Here is a 21198-nt window from a genome sequence, read left to right on the forward strand (position 1 = left end):
GATGGAGATACAATTGAATTTGTGATGTGTTAGATTTGAAGTTATTACAACTCGAAAAGGTTTACACGAATGATAATATTTTGGATATGTTGACTAAGACTTTATCGAGGGACAAACATTTGAAGTGCCGAACTTTGGTGGGTATGGTTGATGTCTCCACCCAAGTCGATAGAGGGAGAATTGTTTGGTATACCTCCTTACTGGAGTTAGGACCTAATTGGTTTATTAAAATATTTAATTTGGTTTGGTGTTGATTATAATATATTTTATATGTATATTATATTGGACTTTTGGAGCCCAATAGATATTTAATAATCTGTTTGGTAATAGCTAGGGCTTTGATAAAAGGCCCAAGAATCAACAATATTTGATTGGTATTGTTTGGTTTTTTCGAAGAGGCTGCAACTGCTATACTATTTTTTTGATGAAAAATTCGGTGGCTTGGGTAAAGTAGTGGCTATGTGTATTTGCCTTGGGGGCTTCAATTTGTTGTTTCTTCTGCACAAGATTTGAAGCACTGTTTGGGGTCTTTTTGTTGACAACTTCGGCTCAGAAGGTGTTGGTTTTGGTTTGTTATTTTGGGTCTTCTTTAACTCTGTTTCAAAGACTTTTGTTCATCTATTTGGTGAGGTCTTTCCTCTTGTTTATTTTGTGATCATTTGGAATTCACCTAAGAGTGGTTTGTGAGACCATTCGTGTCTCGTTTGTAATCATTTGAAAACTTTTGGTTGATAGTGGAATCGGATTTTGATCCCGTAGACGTATCTCACATTAAGGGAACCACGTAAAATTCTTGTGTCGTTGTTGATTTAATTTTTCCGCATTAGTTTTTTTATTTCCATTGATTGATTTACTTGTGGGAAATCATCTATTTTTCCTAACAAGAAGGAATGCATGCCCTCTTTTCGCACTTCAATCACCAGCATTATGGTCTTGTCAAAAAATTGGAGTCTTTTCAAGAAGGTGGGCTGCCCTCCAACGTACGTTTGCTTCAAATCCAAAATTGCAATAAACTTACAGCTCGACGAAGAGAGTGGGATTTGCAAAGACTCCTCTCTCTTAAACACTTAACATTAGGAGGTGAATACGCAGAAGAGTCATTTTCGGAGAAGGGGTTGCTGCCCTCAACTCTCACATCGTTCTGCATCGAATTTGTACCAAATCTCAAATCATTGAACAATGGGGGCTTTCAACTCTTTGGTTCTCTCAAATACATGAAAATTATAAATTGCCATCAACTCTAATCGTTGCCAGAAGGACTTCCTACTCTCTTTATGCTACAAATCTTCAACTGCCCAATGCTGAAACCTCATTGCCTCAAGGTGGAAGGACATGATTGGCATAAGATTGCTCGTGCCCCCTTTGTATTTATAGATTTTCAAATGATGTTTGAGCAAGTCACTTTTAGTCCAGCAATGCATTCTGATTTTCATACATTGTACCTAGTGTTGCTAGCCATTTTTTTTTTTTTTGGGTTCATTCAGGTATTTGTTGGACACTTGCTATTATTAATGTTCCATTATTTTTTACTTGTTCTCCAACCTGTCTTAATTTTTAAACTACAGCTCTTTGTTTAATAGAGTACCCTTGATAGCTTCTCTAATTGTGTCAATCAGGTATTCACTTCCATATTAATTCATAAGCTATTAATTCTGTTTTATCTTTTATGTTTTTGTTTTCGTCTTGGAGAAATCTATGACGTGCACCCCCTAAAATGATGCACATCAAAAGAAAGTAACAATTTTTGTGACATGTGTTACGACACATCCTGGTATGGTTACGAGTAGTGAATTTATGATGTCCATCCTATAGTTAGAATGATAGTGTTATGACACATCATGATCTTTATTTTATGGTGAAAAAAATTGTGAAATTTTGTGAAAAAATTATGAAGGCACCAATCTGAGTATGCAGATTATAGCCTCCCCCTTTTGTCTCTATGCATCTGAGTTGGTTTTAAATATTGAATTCCATTATTGCAAACCAATTGGGAAAAAAAAAATAACAATTATGAAAAAACAAGTAATTATCCCAATCATTTTTTATTTGGATGAGGAACTTAAACATTTCAAGAATTTATGATTCTTCATTTTTTATTATTATATTTGTTATTTGTGTTTTAAGTTTAGTACTTCTAATGGTTTAACAGTTTGGAAAATCTTGTTTATGCCTGTTAGTTGAATTCTTTAGAAACTTGTTTAATTCAAGTTTGGGTCAAAAAGAGAATTTTAAGGCAAAAAGTGAATTGAGGTGATAACCCTAGAGTTGGATGTCTCTTAAGTTTTAATATGGCATTATGTAGACGCGCCCGCGAGGGACCCCGCTACTACAGTTCAGACTCGATTTTGTTTGCGGTTCTTAATCTGAACCAAAGAGTCCAAATCTGGCAGATCATTTTGAGAAAACAGATTTTAGGAAAGAAATGCCAAACATGGACTGCTTTGCCAGATACAGAGTCGCCACCTAAATATTTTTATGGGGGAATTTAGGAAACCCTGACTCGGTGCCGAAGGCCACATGTCCGTCATTACCGGAGTTGTCTCGGCTCGGGAGCTTGTCATTACCGGAGTTGTCTCGGCTCGGGAGCTTGGGTACGATCGGGGAAGGTCAGCTATGAGCACCCCCTCTCGCCCGATCCGAAGATCGGCCTCTACTAATCGTGATATTCGTTTTTGAAAATATTATGTGTTCTTATTCCAACTGTTAGCCTAGAATTACTATGTTATGCGCACAGCAAACAAGTATAGACTAGATTGCCTAATTTGGAAAGAAACATTGCATATCCGTTTGTTTTAAAAAAAAAGCACTTTAGAATTTGCTACTCGCAAGTAGGCTAAAACACGGATTTCAACGAGTTTTTCCAACTCAAACAATCCAACCTTCACCCACGGGCATTCAAACAGTTTATCTCATATAAGCATCTAGCCGCATGGCAAACATACTGTCATGGCAACACTCACACGCATGCGGTATGCTAAAGTATAAATACTTACATCGTACTCCGTGCCAAAATAATAAACTAGTTAGCAAACATGCGTGTCCTAGTTTATGTCAAGTTGACTAATGCAACACATGCAAGATGCAATTAGAGTAGGCTCGGCTAACCTAAACATGGCATGTGAAATGCAACCAATTGATGCACGTATTCAATTTGAAATTTGAAATACAAATGCAGTTAGTATGATGTACCGAGCCCGGTGCATGCAGGACAAATGTATGAATGCACGCATGCATTGCATAAGGTATGCTAATTTTAAATATGCCCTAGTCTACCATCATAAGCAGGTAAATAAAAGGGAAGAAAGAAGTGGGGATTGGAAGACATACACACACTCACCCACACTTATTACAGATTTGCCCTCGCTCGGTGGGTACAAATAAATATTACAGTCCGAATAACAAATAAATTAATTATTACAGAATTTCTACTTAATTAATAGAAAGAATGCAAAAAGAAGGAGAGAGATGGCCACAGCCTCCGCCTCGAGATGCGTGAATGATGCATGCTCGAACCCGCCTTGCCCGGAAAGTCCGTACCATACCAAGGTTGTCTCTGTTTACACTGCCCTATCCCTCTGAAAAATGCCAAAGTGCTGGGACAGGTTCATTGCATACTGCAGAGGACCATCGGCTGAGGGAAATTCCCACCGGCAGTACACAATTTCCATCGGCTGCTTCTGGATTTATCGGTCATTCGCCAATGGCCGATCGGCACTGAATTATGCCGGTCGGCAGAAACTTCCTGCAGGAGACAATTTTGACAGCAGCAGAGAACAAACAGTATATGGCATGGGATTTTCAGGCACATGTGAGCATGGTCATGTTTCCCATCATGTGTTGAACTCAGGGAACATGGCCCTCGATACTCGAGCCATCAATGGTGCATGATAGCCCAAGAGATCGAGCTTGCCATTTGATGAAAAGAATGCATGCAACACACAAATGAGGACCAAGGCCTTATCATGTCGAAGTCAAAGGCCCCGGTGACCGAGAGTTAAGGCACGTTACATCACTTATGGTATGAACGCCCCTTGACCCTCACACTTGGTTTGACACCCCAAACCAAGTAATGCAATGCATGTTATGCTAACATGGCTCAAAATGCAACATGATATCAAGATGCAAGGCATGCCAAGTATCATGCAACTAGTATGGCAAGCATGCAATGTTAGGCATACAAGACGCAAATGCAATGTAAATATGGACACTTTAAGCCAAAGGGTCATCATGCTACAACACTAAATGAAGCAACCATGCAACAAACATGAAACAAACATGCAATGGTGGCTTAAAATAGTAAAGGGGCAGACCTTAACCTACCTCAAAACAATGGCCAAAAGTGTCCAAAAGGTGGACCAATACTCATGCCAACAAGCAAGCCAATGGTCCTAAGGTTAAGGCACAAAAAGGAGGCACTTCACTCCCACCAACATGACCACACATGGCATGACTTGGACAAGCCAAAACAGAATTTTAACATGCAAAAAAGGGACTCCAAAACCTCCTAGTATGACAGCTTAGGTGGCTCCCATGAAATGCATCCACCAAGACTCATTTCTAGGCATAAAAGGGTACACCCTAAGAGCATGGAAGAGGTCACAAATGCAAGCACACAAGCATGATTCATGGACTGAAACATGGTCCTAAATGATGCCAAATCATGAGGATGATCATAGTTATGCATGCTAGAGATTAATATGCTCAAAGCTTACAAGCCAAAACATAAAGAGATGACACAAAACAAGGCAAGCATGACTGAAATGAATGGCCAACAGACCTTAATCATGGTAAAATAATGCCAACATCTTCATGGAACCAAGCCAACACATACAAGAATTATGGCCTAAACATAAGATACAATTCTAGGCCAAATTGAGGAATGTAAAGCAAGTATATTAAGCATGCAAATGGGTACAAATCCGGCCAAAGACAGAGATCACATATGACCCAAAACACCCAAAAAAACTTCTGAAATGGGGCCAAAAATGATCAAGCATGCATGTTACCCTTTTAAGCCAAAATGCAAGGAAACAAGACAATGAAGGGAGAGGGGTGTCCCTCCCCTATGCAAGACTTCAAACCACCTTCCTCACCACTGAAAATCCACTGGTTTTCAGTGGTGAGAAGACCAAAACACTTAAGCAAACAAAGCCTTACCAAAGAGGCAACAAAAAGGCCAAATAAGGCCTAAGAGGGTGAGTTTGAACTCAAACCATAAAGGACCCTTAATGAAAGTTCTTAAGCATGAAAATACAAGCCTTTTTTATGTTACGCACAAAAACTAAATCATCAAGTAAGATAGGTAAAAGACTAGTGCAAGTTTGGGGAAACTAAAGTAAAATGCTCACCCTTGAAGCACACTTCAAGAACAGCCAAGGCAGCCTCCTTCTTTTGATCAAAACAGCCCAAAAACTCAAGAATCAACCCTCAAAGTCCTCAATCTCGGAGCAAGGTGTAATAGTGTGTGTATTGGTGCAAAAGTAAGGTAAAATCACACTTTTAGGCCAAGAAACACACACAAAGGAGAAGAGAGAGGGAAATATAGAGATAGGGTGTATCTATATATGGAAGCTCTGGTTTTTGCCTTCAAATTTTCTAACCTAGAGCAAGGAGAAGGCCTCTCCTCTTATAGAACTCCCTCTTGCAAAGCTTATACAACAAGCTTGCTTAGAGGGAGATCCCTCCATACACGTGTATGGAGGGAAGCAGAGTTGGTGCCAGCTATCACAGCTGGCACAAAATATCTACATAAAGTAGATGAATAGTGGTCGGCTGCCCAAAAATGTCATTTTGACAAAATTTAGTGCCGACCGGCAATAAACAGTGCCGACCGGCAACAAAAAGTGCCGATGGCATCAAAAACCAGCCAGTGACCTCTAGCCACTGTCGGTGGTGTGTGGGGATGCCTCACAAGGCATTCCCTGCCCCTCCAAGGCAAAACACAAGTGTTTGGTGCAAAACCAGACACTAAACAGTCAAGTTCGGAGATCCTGAGGCAGGGCGCATAGCCGAGACCCCTGGGAACTCCAAACGAACACAAACATGGATAATCACCGAGTGTTCAAACGGTGACGTCCAAGTCTTGAGGACGGTCAAAAATGGGGTGTCTACACATTAGAGCCGAGTCTTGAGAGTAGTTTTGTAGCTCAAATTATGACAACGCCACATTTTATCGCAGTTCATATCATTTTAATAATTAATTGTTTGAAAATTGAAATTCAAATAGGGTTTGGTTTTTCTCATGTTCAGGGTTATTTGGAATGCACTAAACAAGTGCACTTATTTAGGTCACATCACTTCTCCAATTTTCTACATATTTTTTCATAAAAAGTTAAAAAATACATTAAATAAGCAAATCTTAAACAACCTCCTCATATTTCAACATAAGAGAACTTGAGAGATCCGTGGGAGCCATCACAGTTACCATTTCGATGATCCGAACCATTCATTTTGTAAGTCTCTTAATATATATCATCTATGAAAAAAATTAATTCAATCTGATAATCATAACATTTTCATTTTATTACATGTGCCTTCGAAATCATTATCTATTCTTTTTTTTTTTTAAGAGTAAAATACACTAACCTCCCATGAGGTTTGAAAAAAAATACAATAAGTCTCACAATTTTGATAGGTTAAATGGACTGAAATTAATGCAGCTATTACGAAAATACAACAATAAATAATGTAAAGTATTTTTCTCATATAAAAGAGATTACAATATCATTTTTTTAATCTATATAACTAACAAATTATTAAGAAAGAATGTTAAATATTATATGCACTATAAGAGAATTCAATATAATTATATAAAAAGAGAAAATTATTATATATTCCCTAAATTTCAAAGAATATCAGTGTAATTTTCCTTTTTTTTTTAAATATTTATTTTCTATTCTTGTTATCCAAATGAGAGAGATATCAAAGTTGGTTCCCTTCTTTTCTTTTCAACTTGTATAATCATTTCTTTACGTTTTTTTATCTTAAATTCCCAAACAAAAGGAGAGAAATTCTACCCATGTTCCTTTCACTCTTGGAGGGACCTAGGTGTCATTTACAATTCCATCATCCACAAACTCCAACTCCAATGCTTGGCAATAATTTTTTATTTGGATATTTACCAATCATGCTTGTTGAAGAAACAATTAGTTTAACTCTCAACCACAATTGGTAACAATTCCTTTATTGGAATAACATCATTATATATGTGATCATGAGTTCACGCCAACTAAGCATGGTGACTTAATACCATATATAAATATTGTTGATAAATCTCATTGGATTTATAAAATTTTAACTAAAAATTTTAGTGACAATCCTTTGAAACTATGACATCGTAGTCCACGATATTGTAGTTTAAAATTAAAAAAATCCTAATATAATAATTAGGGTAAACCCAATGATCTATACCCGCCAGGATATAGATGAATTCGAAATTCAAATTAATGAACTTCTTGAGAAAAATCTCATTGAAGTAACTACTAGTCCTCATTCATGTCTTGCATTTATGGTTAGAAATCATGTAAAAATTAAAAGAGGAAAAGCCAGAATGGTAATTAACTATAAAATTGTAATAACCCCGATCCGTGATTAGCTTAAAACATATGATTAAGAGTGATTAATGAGTAATTAAGATGAAATTCTGAATTAATTGCTTGTGTATTGCATTATTGGTGTTTATATATGTTCATGGTAGGAATATATGTCTGTATTTTTGTTTAGTTTTGTGAATTGAAGGCCTTATCAACATTCAATTACGAAATTAATTACAGTTATGTGTTATTTGGAATTTTTAGAATTTTATGTTAGGTTGAATTGAAATTCGATTTGGAATGAATTAAATTAGAATAATTAATGTCAATATGATTAACCTAAGTCAAGTTTAATTAAGCCTCCTTAATTAAGCCAACATAAGGCTACTTTGACTCCATTAGTTCATTTAGCACCTTCATTCCCTACTCTTTAAGCTAAAAAACGTAGGGGATAGAGAGAGATAGAAGAAAATTGAGATCAAAAGCTAGGTAAACGGGAATTGCTAGGAATTGTTGAAGAATTACAAAGAATTTAGGAGTTTAAGCTTCTACACTTGTGTAATTAAGACCCTAGGTAAGAATTTTGTCCTTAAACTTTGTAATCAAGACTTTAATACATGAATTCTAGAGAATTAAGCTAAGTTATGCAAGAATTGAGCTAATGAATTAGAAAGGAGGATCATTCCATGCATGCATGCATGCATAATTCATGGATTTTGAGTTTTATTCCAACAATTTCATACATGCAAGAGCTTATCTGTGTTACATTATGAGAACTCACCATGGTTTTGGTTTTGAAGAATTCACTCGCTTTTGGGCCTTGATTTTGTGTATTGAACCTTAATTCATAATGTTTTATAAGTTTTCCAGTGTTTTCTCAAGTTTTTGGCCCAAAAGACCATGATTTCTAGCTTTGAATTTGAGTTTCAAACTTGGTACAGCAATCTGAAAATTCCAGATTCTGCTTCTCTGTTCGAGCAACAGATCCTGCGTTCGAGCGACCACTCTATGTTTTGCACCTCTGCTCGAGTGACCTAAAGTTGGCTCGAGCGTAAATTGCATGCTCCTAGAAGTTTCCATGTTTTGCAGATAGCTCGAGCAACAAGAGTTGTTCTTGAGCGAAAACCTCGGTCTTACGCTCGAGCGACAGTCAAGTGTGCGTCGAGCGGAAAAATTAAGCAACCAGTACTTTTGCAAAGTTTACAGATCGCTCGAGCAAAGTAAGTTGCGCTCGAGCGACCACTCACATTTTTGGACCTCCGCTTGAGCGAGGCCTCTGTTTTCAGCAAATTTGGCTAAGTATTGAACATGTTTTGGCATTCTAATTCTATCCTAGGCATTCCTAGGCCAAGATTAAGACATAATAATAAGGATAAAGACTTAGAAACACACTAAGAATGAATGTATTGGGTTAAGTTATATCGGGTGTGTGTTTCAATAATGTATCTGTTATGTTTGTGTAGGTCACGCGCCGTAAGCTCTTTGAATTATCTGCTTTGTTTGTCTACCTCTGAAGCCAACTATGAGTAATAACTTAGTAAAACTATGTTCAACTTTATTTATTTTTTGTATGATGTAATAAGATCTGTTTTTTAAATTGCTATCAGGAATGCTATTTGTGAATCATGAATGAATGTCCATTTTTCTAAAATGTATTTGTGGCATCCATAGTTCACGTGGCCCTCGCCCGTGGGTAACAATACCATGGCTAATATGCACGTGGCCCTCGCCCGGGGGTAACAATACTGTAGCTAATATGCACGTGGCCTTCGCCCGAGGGTAACAATACTGTGGCTTATGTTCATGTGGCCCTTGCTTGGGGGTAACAATACTAAGGCCTATGTTCACGTGGCCCTCACCTGGGGGTAACAATACCATGGCTACTTGTGCACAAGATGTGGACCTATGTGGTCGTCGGTACCGACTATGCAAATTTGATACGATAAGACAGCTAAATGGATGTACCATATATAACTGCTATAATCTCTGGTTAAGTATGTGAAACTGAACTTGTTTTTTATTCGAAAGCTGCTATGGGACATCATTCATTAAATTCTTTACTCTATTATTATTCTCCAGGCTTCCGCTCACTATTTATATTATGTATGTAAGTGACCAAGCGCGTGACTAGGCCTAAGATGCTGCTTGGAGTTTTGGTGTGTCAGTTACCCTTTTGTGCCTCCCAAGGAGGTTCCGGATTAAGTCAAGCCTTGTGGCCATGTTTTGTAAATGTTTAAGACTTTGTTTTCTGTTGATGTATGAGCAAACTTTTGTTTATCTGTATATGGGGCTCAGTTCCCTTTTTGCTCCATCTGTAATGAATGTGACGTAAGACGACTTTATTTTTGATGTCACATAGTTGTATATAAAGTTTTAAATTTCTATCCTATATACATCAGCACAGCTCTATGGATAACATGTTTTATATATTTGCTTTCGCAGCCCTAAATTATATGTTATTCTATTCAAAGGCCTTTGGTAATCTAAGGATTACTGGCCGGTTATGGCGCTAAACCTATGAGGGCGAGTTTGGGTCGTGACAGAGTGGTATCAGAACACGAGCTATACCGCACACACAAGTCCATATGAGCTATAAGATGTCCTAGAAAAGAATTAGGTACATTTCATTTATATGTATGAGTGTGTGTGTTAATTTCTGTAAATGTGACAATTGAATCTAATCATGCACACATGAAATTGAAACAAATGAACTGGGAGTGAATGTTCCGAACATTGTGAAAAGAACTGTTTACCTATATTTATCAGTGCTCTGTTTACCTATAGCAATGGAAAATACAAGAAGTGATGGAACCATTGAATCTTCAAAGGCTCGAATGAGCTGAATGAAACAGATGCTTGCAACTTTGACAGAAGCAATGATGCAACAACAGAGGCAACAATCATTACCTCCACCACCTCCGGTGCCAGTTGAATCGGAAAACACTGATATTATTGCACTAACACAGAAGTTCAATAAATGAAGCCCTCAATCTTTTGGGGTGGGATTGCGTCGTTGAAAGCTAAAACATGGCTGGTAGAGACCGAAAAGATATTTGAAGTATTTCCGTGCTCGAAAACGCATAAAGTTCTTTTGGCCAATTATACTCTAAAAGAAGAAGCTAGACAATGGTGGATGCTTATCTGAGATGGTAGTGGAACTATGACATGGAGTCAGTTTAAAGTAATATTCTACGAGAAATATTTTCCTCAATGCTTCAAAGACCGTAAAGTGTCAGAATTTCAAGAACTAAAGCAAAGCAAGATGTCCGTAGCCGAATATGAAGCTAAGTTCACAGAGTTGGCTAGATTTGCTCCTCATATGGATGACACAGATTACAAAAAGGCTCAAAAATTTGAAGGGGAATTAGATTTGGATGTGTTTGATCGAGTAGGCATTTTAAAGTTGCCTACATATGTGGAAGTCCTTGATAAAGCATTGATGGCAGAGGCCATTTTGGCAACAAAGAAACAAGCTCCAGCTCTAACAACTGAATGGAAAGGTAAACGATCCGGGTTTAATTTCCAAAAGGGTCGGTCATTTTCAAAAAGGCAGAATAAGGGATCCTCCAGTAGCTCTAGTCAGAGTAGTGGATCTATCCCAAACTGTCCCGACTGCAGAAGAAAGCATAAAGGCACATGTTACTGTCCATCAGGTGCTTGTTTTCGGTGTGGCAAGACTGGCCACATGGTTAGAGATTGTCTGCTAAGATCTGATGATGCTAACCCTCCTGCAACAAGTTCAGCCAGGTCTGCTTCTGTAGCAAGAACAAATGCACAAGCTAATGCCAGGGGTAACAAGGGAAATAAGACGTTGAGACAGGGAAGAGTGTTCGCACTAGTACCTGGGGATGTACAGAACGCCGAGTCTGTGGTGTCAAGTATAATTTCCATCTATAACCAAAATGTATATATCTTGATAGATCCTAGTTCTACACACTCATTTGTGTCGCATGCCTTTTCTCGAAAATTGATTAGACCTTTAGAACCTATGAATAATTTACTGTCTGTTTTTGCATCATCTGGGGGTTCTATGGTATGTACTTATGTTTATCCGGCATGTGAACTAGTAATTAGTGATGTGACACTGTATGTTGATTTATTGCTGTTGGGTATTGATTATTTTGATTACATACTGGGTATGGACTGGTTGACGAAGTACTGTGCAACTATTGACTGTGTGAATAAATCCGTTGTGTTTCATCCACCTGGGTTATGTGACGGCCCAAATTCTAAGGACATCATAATAAGATTTAGAACTTAAAATCAATGTTGCCACCAATATCACTAACATCCATTAATTAACAACCCAAAAATTGAAAGTTTTCAAATTACAATTCTAATAAAACTTCAAACTTAGTCTCAGTACAAAAAAAAAAAAAAAAAAAAAAAAAAAAAAAAAACACACAAATATAAAAGAAAACTAGAGAAAAACTAGGAAACTTAGAAAATGGTTCGTGGAACTTGGGAACTCTTCAAGCTAACCAAGGCTGAATGTCGTCTTGCAAGGCCTCGATGTTTCCTTTATTTTCTTCGGTACCTGGCATAAAATGCCAGGGCAATGAGAATGCCAATGAGCGACGAGCTCAATAATATACTACAACCCGAAAATACCTACCCCGATAATAATACTCACAATTAATGAATAATGCGTAGTAACAGAATAACAGGTAGCATTTAAAAAGCAGAACAGGAATGCCATCAGTTGAAATAATAACAGTAGATAAATAAATAAAAAAAAACAATGGCAAATGAAAGCAGTATTTTATCATAATGAAAATGCCCACTTTTCTTTTTAAATTCTCATAGATTTAGTTTATCAGATAAGTTTAAGTAACTCCCCGCGAAGCACTATTTCCACTCAACTGCTAAGCAATGGCCACATGCAATTTTGACTCCGCCTTGGTCAAATATTCAAATGTTACTTGCTGTAACTACAAATGATGCCCACGCACCAGGGTTGCGTACCCGTGTCGTGACATCACGGTTTGCCCCAAGAGAACGGTCTATGTTGTGACACCTGCACCACCAACCTTATATCACCTACACCGATAAGAGCCGAAATACCTTCCCGTACCATGTTAGGGTTTGCAACTCACTGGTGCAAGCTTCTAAACCGAGCTCACCCCATCACTTTTAAATTTTTAATGTATTGTCGGTTCAATTTCATGTTTCGTTACTTCCTCAAAATCACATTTTTATGCATATGCGAGTTTTAGTTTGAGAACCACAGTGACATAATGTTTATATAGCACAACACAATCATATATGGAAACCAAAATAAATGTGATAGAATGTCCTAGGAATCATCACAAAATTTCTTAAGAATTCACACACTTCCTCTTTCAGCACTGTATGGTCAGACAAAAAAAATATGAAACCCATACCAAATAAAGTTCAACAATTATAATATTTTAAGTGGTGCTAGTTCATCGAGTTAGGAAAATATTTCAAGAATAATACTAGAGCTAAAAACGATTTTAAAATAGAGAAATAAATTTTGGAAGAAAGCTGGTTTTCTGGGACAGTGAGTTACATTAACCTCAAGCACAGGTGTTTTGTGTTTGAAAAATAAAAAGAGGCCTCAAACGGTGTCAAAAGGAGGCATGGTTAGAACGGCTTGCTAAATATTTGAGTTTAGGACATATTTCCAGAGAGTTTGAAGACTGAAAACCAGTGGAAGATGGTCAAATAATTTTTATAAGAAAACTGGACAGATTCTATCACATTTTGGAAAAATTGGCGTTTCTCTCTCAATGCTTAATAAAAAATTATGAAACCAATGGAATTTGAAAGGTAACTTAAAAATATAACGTTTACAATTTGAATCACTTGAAAATTCATTCTTTGGAATAAATGGTGACCAGGTAAAGTCAGCATTGTTGTTGCCTCAAAACAGCAATGAAGTTAAAAATATATTCAGGCCATGAAACGTTGTCAAATAATTTTCTTCAATATTCTAGTACCATGAAAACATGTTAAACTAACTCCAGTAGTTTCAGATTTTATGGAAGTGTCCTCATGAGTTTGTTTAGGGTTTATTCAAAACGGATTAAAAATCTGTTTTGCTGAAAGTTCATTAGTTTGCGAAAAACACACTTTGTATTCACCACGAATCACATGCAAGACTAAAAAAAAATGTTTCTTACTATTATTCCCATGTGAAACTCTAATCCTTCATATTTACTTTCATCGGTGGTAACAGAAAATAATATTTATGAAGAGTAAACGCAAATTCATGAGCATGCATGATTAATTCAATAATGGAGAATAATTGAACACATAAGGAGCAAAATCAGTAGCTAAACCATCTAATCCATATTTGCAAGAAGGACAGAAATCACATAATCATAAGATTATCATTCTATCCAAATGTAACATGCATTGAGCATTTGTGTATTATCAATACACACTCTTGCATATTTTTAATGTATAGATTTAGTTAAGAAAAATATCTAAGAAAGGATACGGGTTGAGTATTTTTACCTCAATGAAGTAAAAAAAAACCCCAAGTGTTGAGCTTTTCTTTTCCTCTCTTTTCTCCTTTCCCTCTTGCTTTCTCTCCTTCTCTTTCTCTTTCTTTTGCTCAGTTACGTGTATGTAATGGAAGGTTGAATAGTGCTCCTAGTTATAGGAGTTTGAGGAGCTATTTTATTATTATTATTCTTTTTAACTTTATTTCTATTTTAGCTTAGGAACTATCATCTATAAGAGAAGCTTACAGCATGTTTGCATGCCATGGCTGCCTTGATAGAGAGGCTTGGAATTGCCATCTATGAGTGTAGGCTTTGGAGTGTGGCAGTAAGCAAGCTTTGGCATGCATTGGCATGCTTGCTCAGAAGGGCCGAATTTCTCTGCCCAAAAATAAATTCTGATTTTGGTTTTTTTTTTTTTTTTGTACAAAAATAAAAATCAATGAATATATATAACTTAGTCACTAGATATTTTGCTCCCTACTATTTTCTTACTAACTTAGTTATTATTTGTTTAACTTATTTAGTTTCCACAACTATATTTAGATACAAAAAATTTTATCACAGAAAGATAAATAATTTTATTTAAAGGAATCTAATATTGGTATCAACCATGATGCTATTAACATTATAATTCGATAATTTAATAATCTCTGTTAATTGACTTAATATTATTATTAATCAAACTAATTAGTTGTCTAAAAATTCAGGTTCTTACAACCTATCCCCCTTAAATAATTTCGCCCTCGAAATTTTAACGCGTACCTTTATCTTCAAACAACTGAGGGTAATTGGCTCGTATTGCATCCTCTCTTTCCCAAGTAGACTCCTCTACTCCTTGATGTTACCACAACACTCGCACCAAGTGGATTACTTTGCCTCTTAAGTTCTTTTCTCATCGATCCATAATCTTTATAGGCCTTTCCTTAAAGTTTGCATCTTCATTGAGATCAATTTCTCCCCAGTTGATAACATAGGAAGGGTGTGTCTCATATTTTCATAACATTGAGATGTGAAAAACATTGTGCACCGCTGCGAGCTGTGGTAGTAGTGCTAAACAGTATGCCACCTCTCCTATCTTGCTTAGAATTTCAAAGGGTCCCACATAACGAGGTGCAAGTTTTACTTTCTTCGCAAATCGTGTAGTACCTTGACAAGGTCGAACTTTGAGAAAAACATGATCCCCTACCTCAAACATTAAGGGTCGTCTCCTTTGATCCACATAGCTCTTTTGTCGACTTTAGGCTGTGGTTAGCCATTGTTTGATCAGTTTTATCTTCTCAGTGGTCTCATGAACCAAGTCTGGTCCTAACAAGGTTGCTTCTCCTACTTCAGTCCAACAGACTGGTAATCGACAAGGTCGTCCATAAAGTGCTTCATACGGTGCCATCCCAATATTGGCTTGGAAACTATTGTTGTAAGCGAACTCAACGAGAGGTAGGTGTTTCTCCCAACTTCTCTTAAAATCCATAACGCAAGCTCGAAGCATATCCTCCAAGGTTTGTATCGTCCTTTCAGACTGCCCATCTATTTGTGGGTGAAATGCTGTGCTAAAACATAGGTTTGTTCCCATTCCTTTCTGCAAACTTTGCCAAAATTGCGAAGTGAATCGAGGATCACGGTCAGACACGATGCTAACTGGTACTCTGTGTAATTTGATCACTTCTTTGATAAACAATCTACTAAGAGAATCTAACATATTTGACGACCTGATCGGTAACAATCGGGCAGTCTTAGTTAGTCGATCCACCACTACCTAGACGCTGTGATGTCCCTGTGGTGACTGAGGCAAACCCGTTCCGAAATCCATGATTATGTGTTCCTATTTCCACTCTGGAATTGGTAAAGGTTGAAGTGTCCTTGGCGGCCTTTGGTGTTCAGCCTTTATTTGTTGATATGTCAGACACTGAGACACAAACTTTGCTACGTCCCTTTTCATTCCGCCCCACCAATATTGGCATTTTAAGTCTTGGTACATCTTAGCTCCTCCTGGATGTACTGCGAATACTGAATGGTTGAATTCCTCAAGTACCTTTTCCCTTAGTAAGTCGTCGCTTGACACGAACATTCGATCTTGATATCTCAAACTCCCATATGTGTGAATTTCCCAACCAGGCATAGTTTCATTAGATTCTATTCGTGCCTTGATGAATACTACCTCCTGATCATACTTTTGTGATTCTAATATCTCGCTCAAAATTTTAGACGTAGCAATATGAGCACCAATGTAAGCCTTTTCATCTCGAACCTCCATTTGTACCCCAAATTCATTGAGCGTTCCAACCATACTCCATTCTCTAAGTGCTAAACTAGCAACAATCCTTTTATTCTTGCGACTTAGTGCATCTGCCACCAAGTTAGCCTTGCTGGGATGATAGGAAATGGTAAATTAATAATCCTCTAGATACTCCATCCAACGTCTTTGACGCATGTTCAGGTCCCTAGGGGTGAGCATGGTTCGGATTGGGCCGGATTTGGGTAAAACCACGACCAATTCGTTATCTACGGTTCCTGAAAAATTAGAACCACTCCAATCCATTTAAATCATGGAACCAATCCGAACCAATTCATTTAAACACGGATTCGATCGGTTTAGAATCACGGATTCGCATAATTAAATAATAAAAAATATATATATATATAACACTTTAATTTCATAAAAACATAAACATAGAACTATATTAGTTCCACAATAGCAACATGTCTTTCTATAATAGCGACATACTATTCAAGAATTTAAACAACTACAAGAAAACTGGTTTCACCATAAGTATTTAGACCATTACAAATTAAAACTAAAAACTAACAAATAAAAGTATTAAAAGAAGATACTATGCGGATTTAGGTTTGAGTTTAGGTTTTATATAGAATAAGAGAAGATACTATGGGGGAGGGTATATAATAAAAATATACTATTTGTATACGGTCCAGATCGGTTCCAATCCGGAACCGTGGGGTTCAATCCTGAACCAATCCATGGACTACGAATTTTTAATTCTTCAATCCGGAATCGAACCACGGATTCAAAAAACCAATCCAAACCTACCGGATTGGATTGGACTGGATCGGATTACGGATTTCATGGATTTTTTTCTTAGCCCTACCGGTCCCTTTGGGTGAACAAATACTTCAAGTTTTTGTGATCAGTGAAAATATCAAACTTTTTACCATACAGGTAGTGTCTCCAAATTTTGAGTGCGTGAACTATAGCTGCTAACTCCAAGTCATGAGTGGGATAATTCTTCTCATGGTTCTTTAATTGGCTTGATCCATATGCCACCACCTTGCCATTTTGCACAAATACGCACCCCAGACCTTTTTTGGAAGCATCACAATACACATTGTACCCAACGTCACGTTCTGGTAATATGAGAATAAGGGCACTTGTCATTCTTTTCTTGAGTTCTTGGAACGAATTTTTACAAGACTCATTCCATTCAAACTTTACCCTCTTTTGAGTCAATCGTGTCATTGGTTTGGCCAATTTTGAGAAGTCTTGAATGAATCTTTGATAGTAACCAGCCAATCCTAAGAAACTACAAATCTCAAATGTGTTCTTAGGTTGCTTTCATTCTGTCACTGCTTCTACTTTAGTTGGGTCTACTGATATTCCCTTTTCAAATACCACGTGACCCAAAAACTTTACTTCCTCCATCCAGAACTCACATTTACTAGCCTTAGCATACAGTTGGTTCTCTCTCAAAGTTTGAAGTACTATTCTCAAGTGTTGCTCATGGTCTTCTTCAGACTTAGAATACACCGAAATATCATCTATGAAAACTACCACAAATTGATCTCAGTAAGGCGTGAATATTTTATTCATTAAGCTCATGAACATGCCTAGTGCATTGGTTAGGCCGAATGGCATCACTACGAATTCATAGTGGTCGTAACGGGTTCGAAATGCAGTCTTAAGAATATCTTCTTCCCGAACACGCAACTGGTGATACCCAGACCTGAGGTCTATATTTGAGAAATACTTTGCCCCTCTAAGTTGATCGAAAAGGTCATCAATCCTAGGTAGTGGATATCGATTCTTAATGGTGACTCTATTGAGTTGTCGGTAATCAATGCATAACCTAAGTGTCCTATCTTTCTTCTCAGCAAATAAGGCTGGTGCTCCCCACGGGGACGTGCTTGGCCTTATAAATTCCTTGTCCAATAATTCTTGCAACTATGTCTTAAGTTCTCTCAATTTAGCTGGTGCCATACGATGTGGTGCCATTGAGATCGGTGATGTACCGGGTTGTAATTCAATGGTAAAGCCTATTGCTCACTTTGGGGGTAGTCTTGGTAATTCCTCTGGGAATACATCAGCATACTCGCACACCACATGAGGTAGCCCTAGTTTCATATGATCTTTATCTTCCAGAACTAAGCTGGCTAGCCATCCAGCCAGGTGATCGTGCCACTTTGATTTTTGAAGTGTCGATGATAAAGAATCTTGTCTATCCTCCTTAAATTGGAATCGCGTTCCGTCTTGAGAGTAAGCAGTCACCGTCTTTTGATAGCAATCAATGGTGGCTCTATGGGCTGATAACTAGTCTATTCCTAGGATAACGTCAAAGTCTGACATTTCCATGACTTGTAGGTCGCACGTTAAACTCAAATTGGAGACTCCTAGTTCACTTGATTTGCATACGAGATCTACTCGAGTTTGACTTCCTAGCGGTGAAGCAGCACTCATAGGTGTTTCTAATCGTTCAGGTTCTAATCCCAAAGTTGTAACACATGTAGCATATATGAAAGAGTGTGATGCTCCAGAATCAAACAAGACTTGTACACAAGAGTTCATAAGGATGAGTATACCTTGAATCACTGAAGGATTTCCATTGTCTTCTCCTTCTTGGAGTGCAAAGACTCTCCCGGTGGCACCCTGATTTGGCACCCAAGGTTTCCTTGCATTGGCATCTCTTGGTTGTGGAGTTCTCAATTGTCCCACATTCCGATTAGCTGGCGGCTGACCTTTGCCAGATTAGGAATTTTGCATAGCTCGTGTTCCCTGAGTTGGCGCGCATTTGTTCCGTTGAGTAGCTCCTCATTGATTGATATAATAGCCTACCTTTGAGGGCAGTTATTCCTGAAGTGACCTTTTTGGCCACACTCATAGCTCCTTCTAGTCCTTTCCCCATTACGCTGCTCAGGATTGTACCCTTGCTGTTGTTGTGGCCCCCTAGCATAAGGTACTAAAGCAGCAGGGGTCCTATTGTTCCTTGAGGGTCCTCCGCTTCTTTGCCAGTTGGCTCTAGACTGCTGACCTTGGGTCCTTGCTGTGTCCATCTTCTCTATTTCTAGAGTAAGAGCCCTATCTACTACTTGTGCATAAGTAGGTAGCTGCACTGCAACCAACTTGTCTCGGATTTCCGAATCAAGTCCCCACTCAAAGCGCCTTACTTTGTCTATTTCGTTTGCCACTATAGTTGTGGCATGGCGAGAAAGGGCCTCAAACCGATTGGCATACTGTGTCATAGTCATGCCCCTTTGTTTTAGTTGGAGAAATTCTTGGATCATTTCTTGCCTTACTGAGTTTGGGAAGTACTTTTCCATAAACAACTCCTCGAACTGTCTCCAAGATAGTTCTACCACTTGACGGCTTTCCTTAATCATTGTCCACCAGAAATCGGCCTCCCCATCGAAGAGAAATGAAGCGAGGGACACTTGGTCCTACTTGTTCTGAATCTCTAGCGTCTCCAGTATTTTCTTCACTTGCCTTATCCATGCCTCAACCGTGTAGGGATTGGGTTTTTCGAAAAAAATTTGGGGCTTGAGTTTTTGAAATTTCGCTATTAATTCTGCTTTGTTGTTTTCATGCTTGGGTTGGTTTCTTAGTTCATTAGTAATTGCCCGAATGAAATTCATGATGCCACTGTTGTTGTTGTTGTTGTTGTTGTTGCTGCTGTTGTCGTCGTTGTTATTGTTGTCATTGGATCCATTTGCCCTAGTTCTTCTTGCCATTTTCTGTACGAAGGATATTATTGTTACACCATTTATTTATTTATTTATTATTGTGTATATATATATATATTATTTATTTATTTTTTATAGATAAAATGCAAGTAAAATAGTCCAACACACAAACTTTTAAGGGTAAATTACACTGACACCCCCTGAGGTTTATGTTTATTACAGTTCTCCCCTCACCTTTTTGAAATTACATCTCCATCCCTAAGGTTTAAAGTTTCATTACAGATTCCTCCTTCAGTAATTTAATTTTTTTAAATACCAATTTTGCCCTCACTAGATAAATTACATTGACACCCATCACATTTTAGAAATTACAATCTCCTCCCTAAGGTTTAAAGTAGCATCACCAATTGCCACATCGATTAGTATTAGTTCGAAAAAAAATTAATTGAAAAAAAAAATTAATTGGTAAAAAAATTATTTGAAAAAAAAAATTAATTGAAAAAAAAAATTGTTAGTAAATTTTTTTAATTTCTGTTTAAAAACCAACGTAAACTCATTTTTTGAATTTACGTTTTTTTCTCAAATTTACAAACTGAGACAACAATTTATAAACTAAAAAAATTATCAAACAAGTTTTTATAACAGTTTTTAAAATTTTTGTAAATATAAATTGAAAACAGAAAATGAAATAGTTACCAAACAAGCCTCAGATGGTGAAGATGTCATAAAATTAACAAATAATTAAATAAGTTATCAACGTAAGAAATAACTTATCAAAAGATTCTTAGGCTATGTGTGGTTTGATTTTTAGAAAAGTTTTTTAAAAAATTAAAAATTAATTTGGTTAAGAAATAAAAAAATAAAAAATAATTATCATTTAAGGGTGAAAAATAATTATCATTTTAACTTTTAGGCAGGTTATATACATACGTGTGACTGTTTCAATTTAATTTGTAAAAAATTATTTCTAGCCACTCAAAAGATAAAAATTATATAATAATGATAATTATTTTTTATTTTTTATTTCTTAACCAAATTAATTTTTAATTTTTAATTTTTTTTTCTAAAACTCAAACCATACATAGCCTAAGATTTTTTTGATAAGTCATTTCTTACGTTGGTAACTTATTTAATTATTTGTTAATTTTATGATATTTTTACCATCTAAAGTCCATTCGATAACCATTTCGTTTTCAGTTTTCAATTTATATTTACAAAAAAATTAAAAATTGTCATAAAAACTTGTTTGATAATTTTTTTGGTTTATAAATGGTTGTCTCAGTTTGTAA

At 36.9% G+C, this 21198-nt stretch overlaps 1 protein-coding gene across 1 annotated transcript; it reads left to right on the forward strand.

Moving 5' to 3' along the window:
• The first annotated feature begins 10692 nt into the window (after positions 1–10692).
• Positions 10693–11793, forward strand: LOC114308060 (uncharacterized). The gene has a single exon (XM_082923656.1). The coding sequence runs from the start codon at positions 10693–10695 to the stop codon at positions 11791–11793; it is 1101 nt and encodes a 366-aa protein (XP_082779782.1).
• Positions 11794–21198: the final 9405 nt, after the last annotated feature.

Source organism: Camellia sinensis, chromosome 4, assembly GCF_055761805.1.
Source record: "Camellia sinensis isolate YWXY chromosome 4, ASM5576180v1, whole genome shotgun sequence".
NCBI lineage: Eukaryota > Viridiplantae > Streptophyta > Magnoliopsida > Ericales > Theaceae > Camellia > Camellia sinensis.

Coding starts and splice junctions, on each gene's coding strand:
- LOC114308060 (XM_082923656.1), top strand. CDS start 10,693: ATGACATGGAGTCAGTTTAAAGTAATATTCTACGAGAAATATTTTCCT.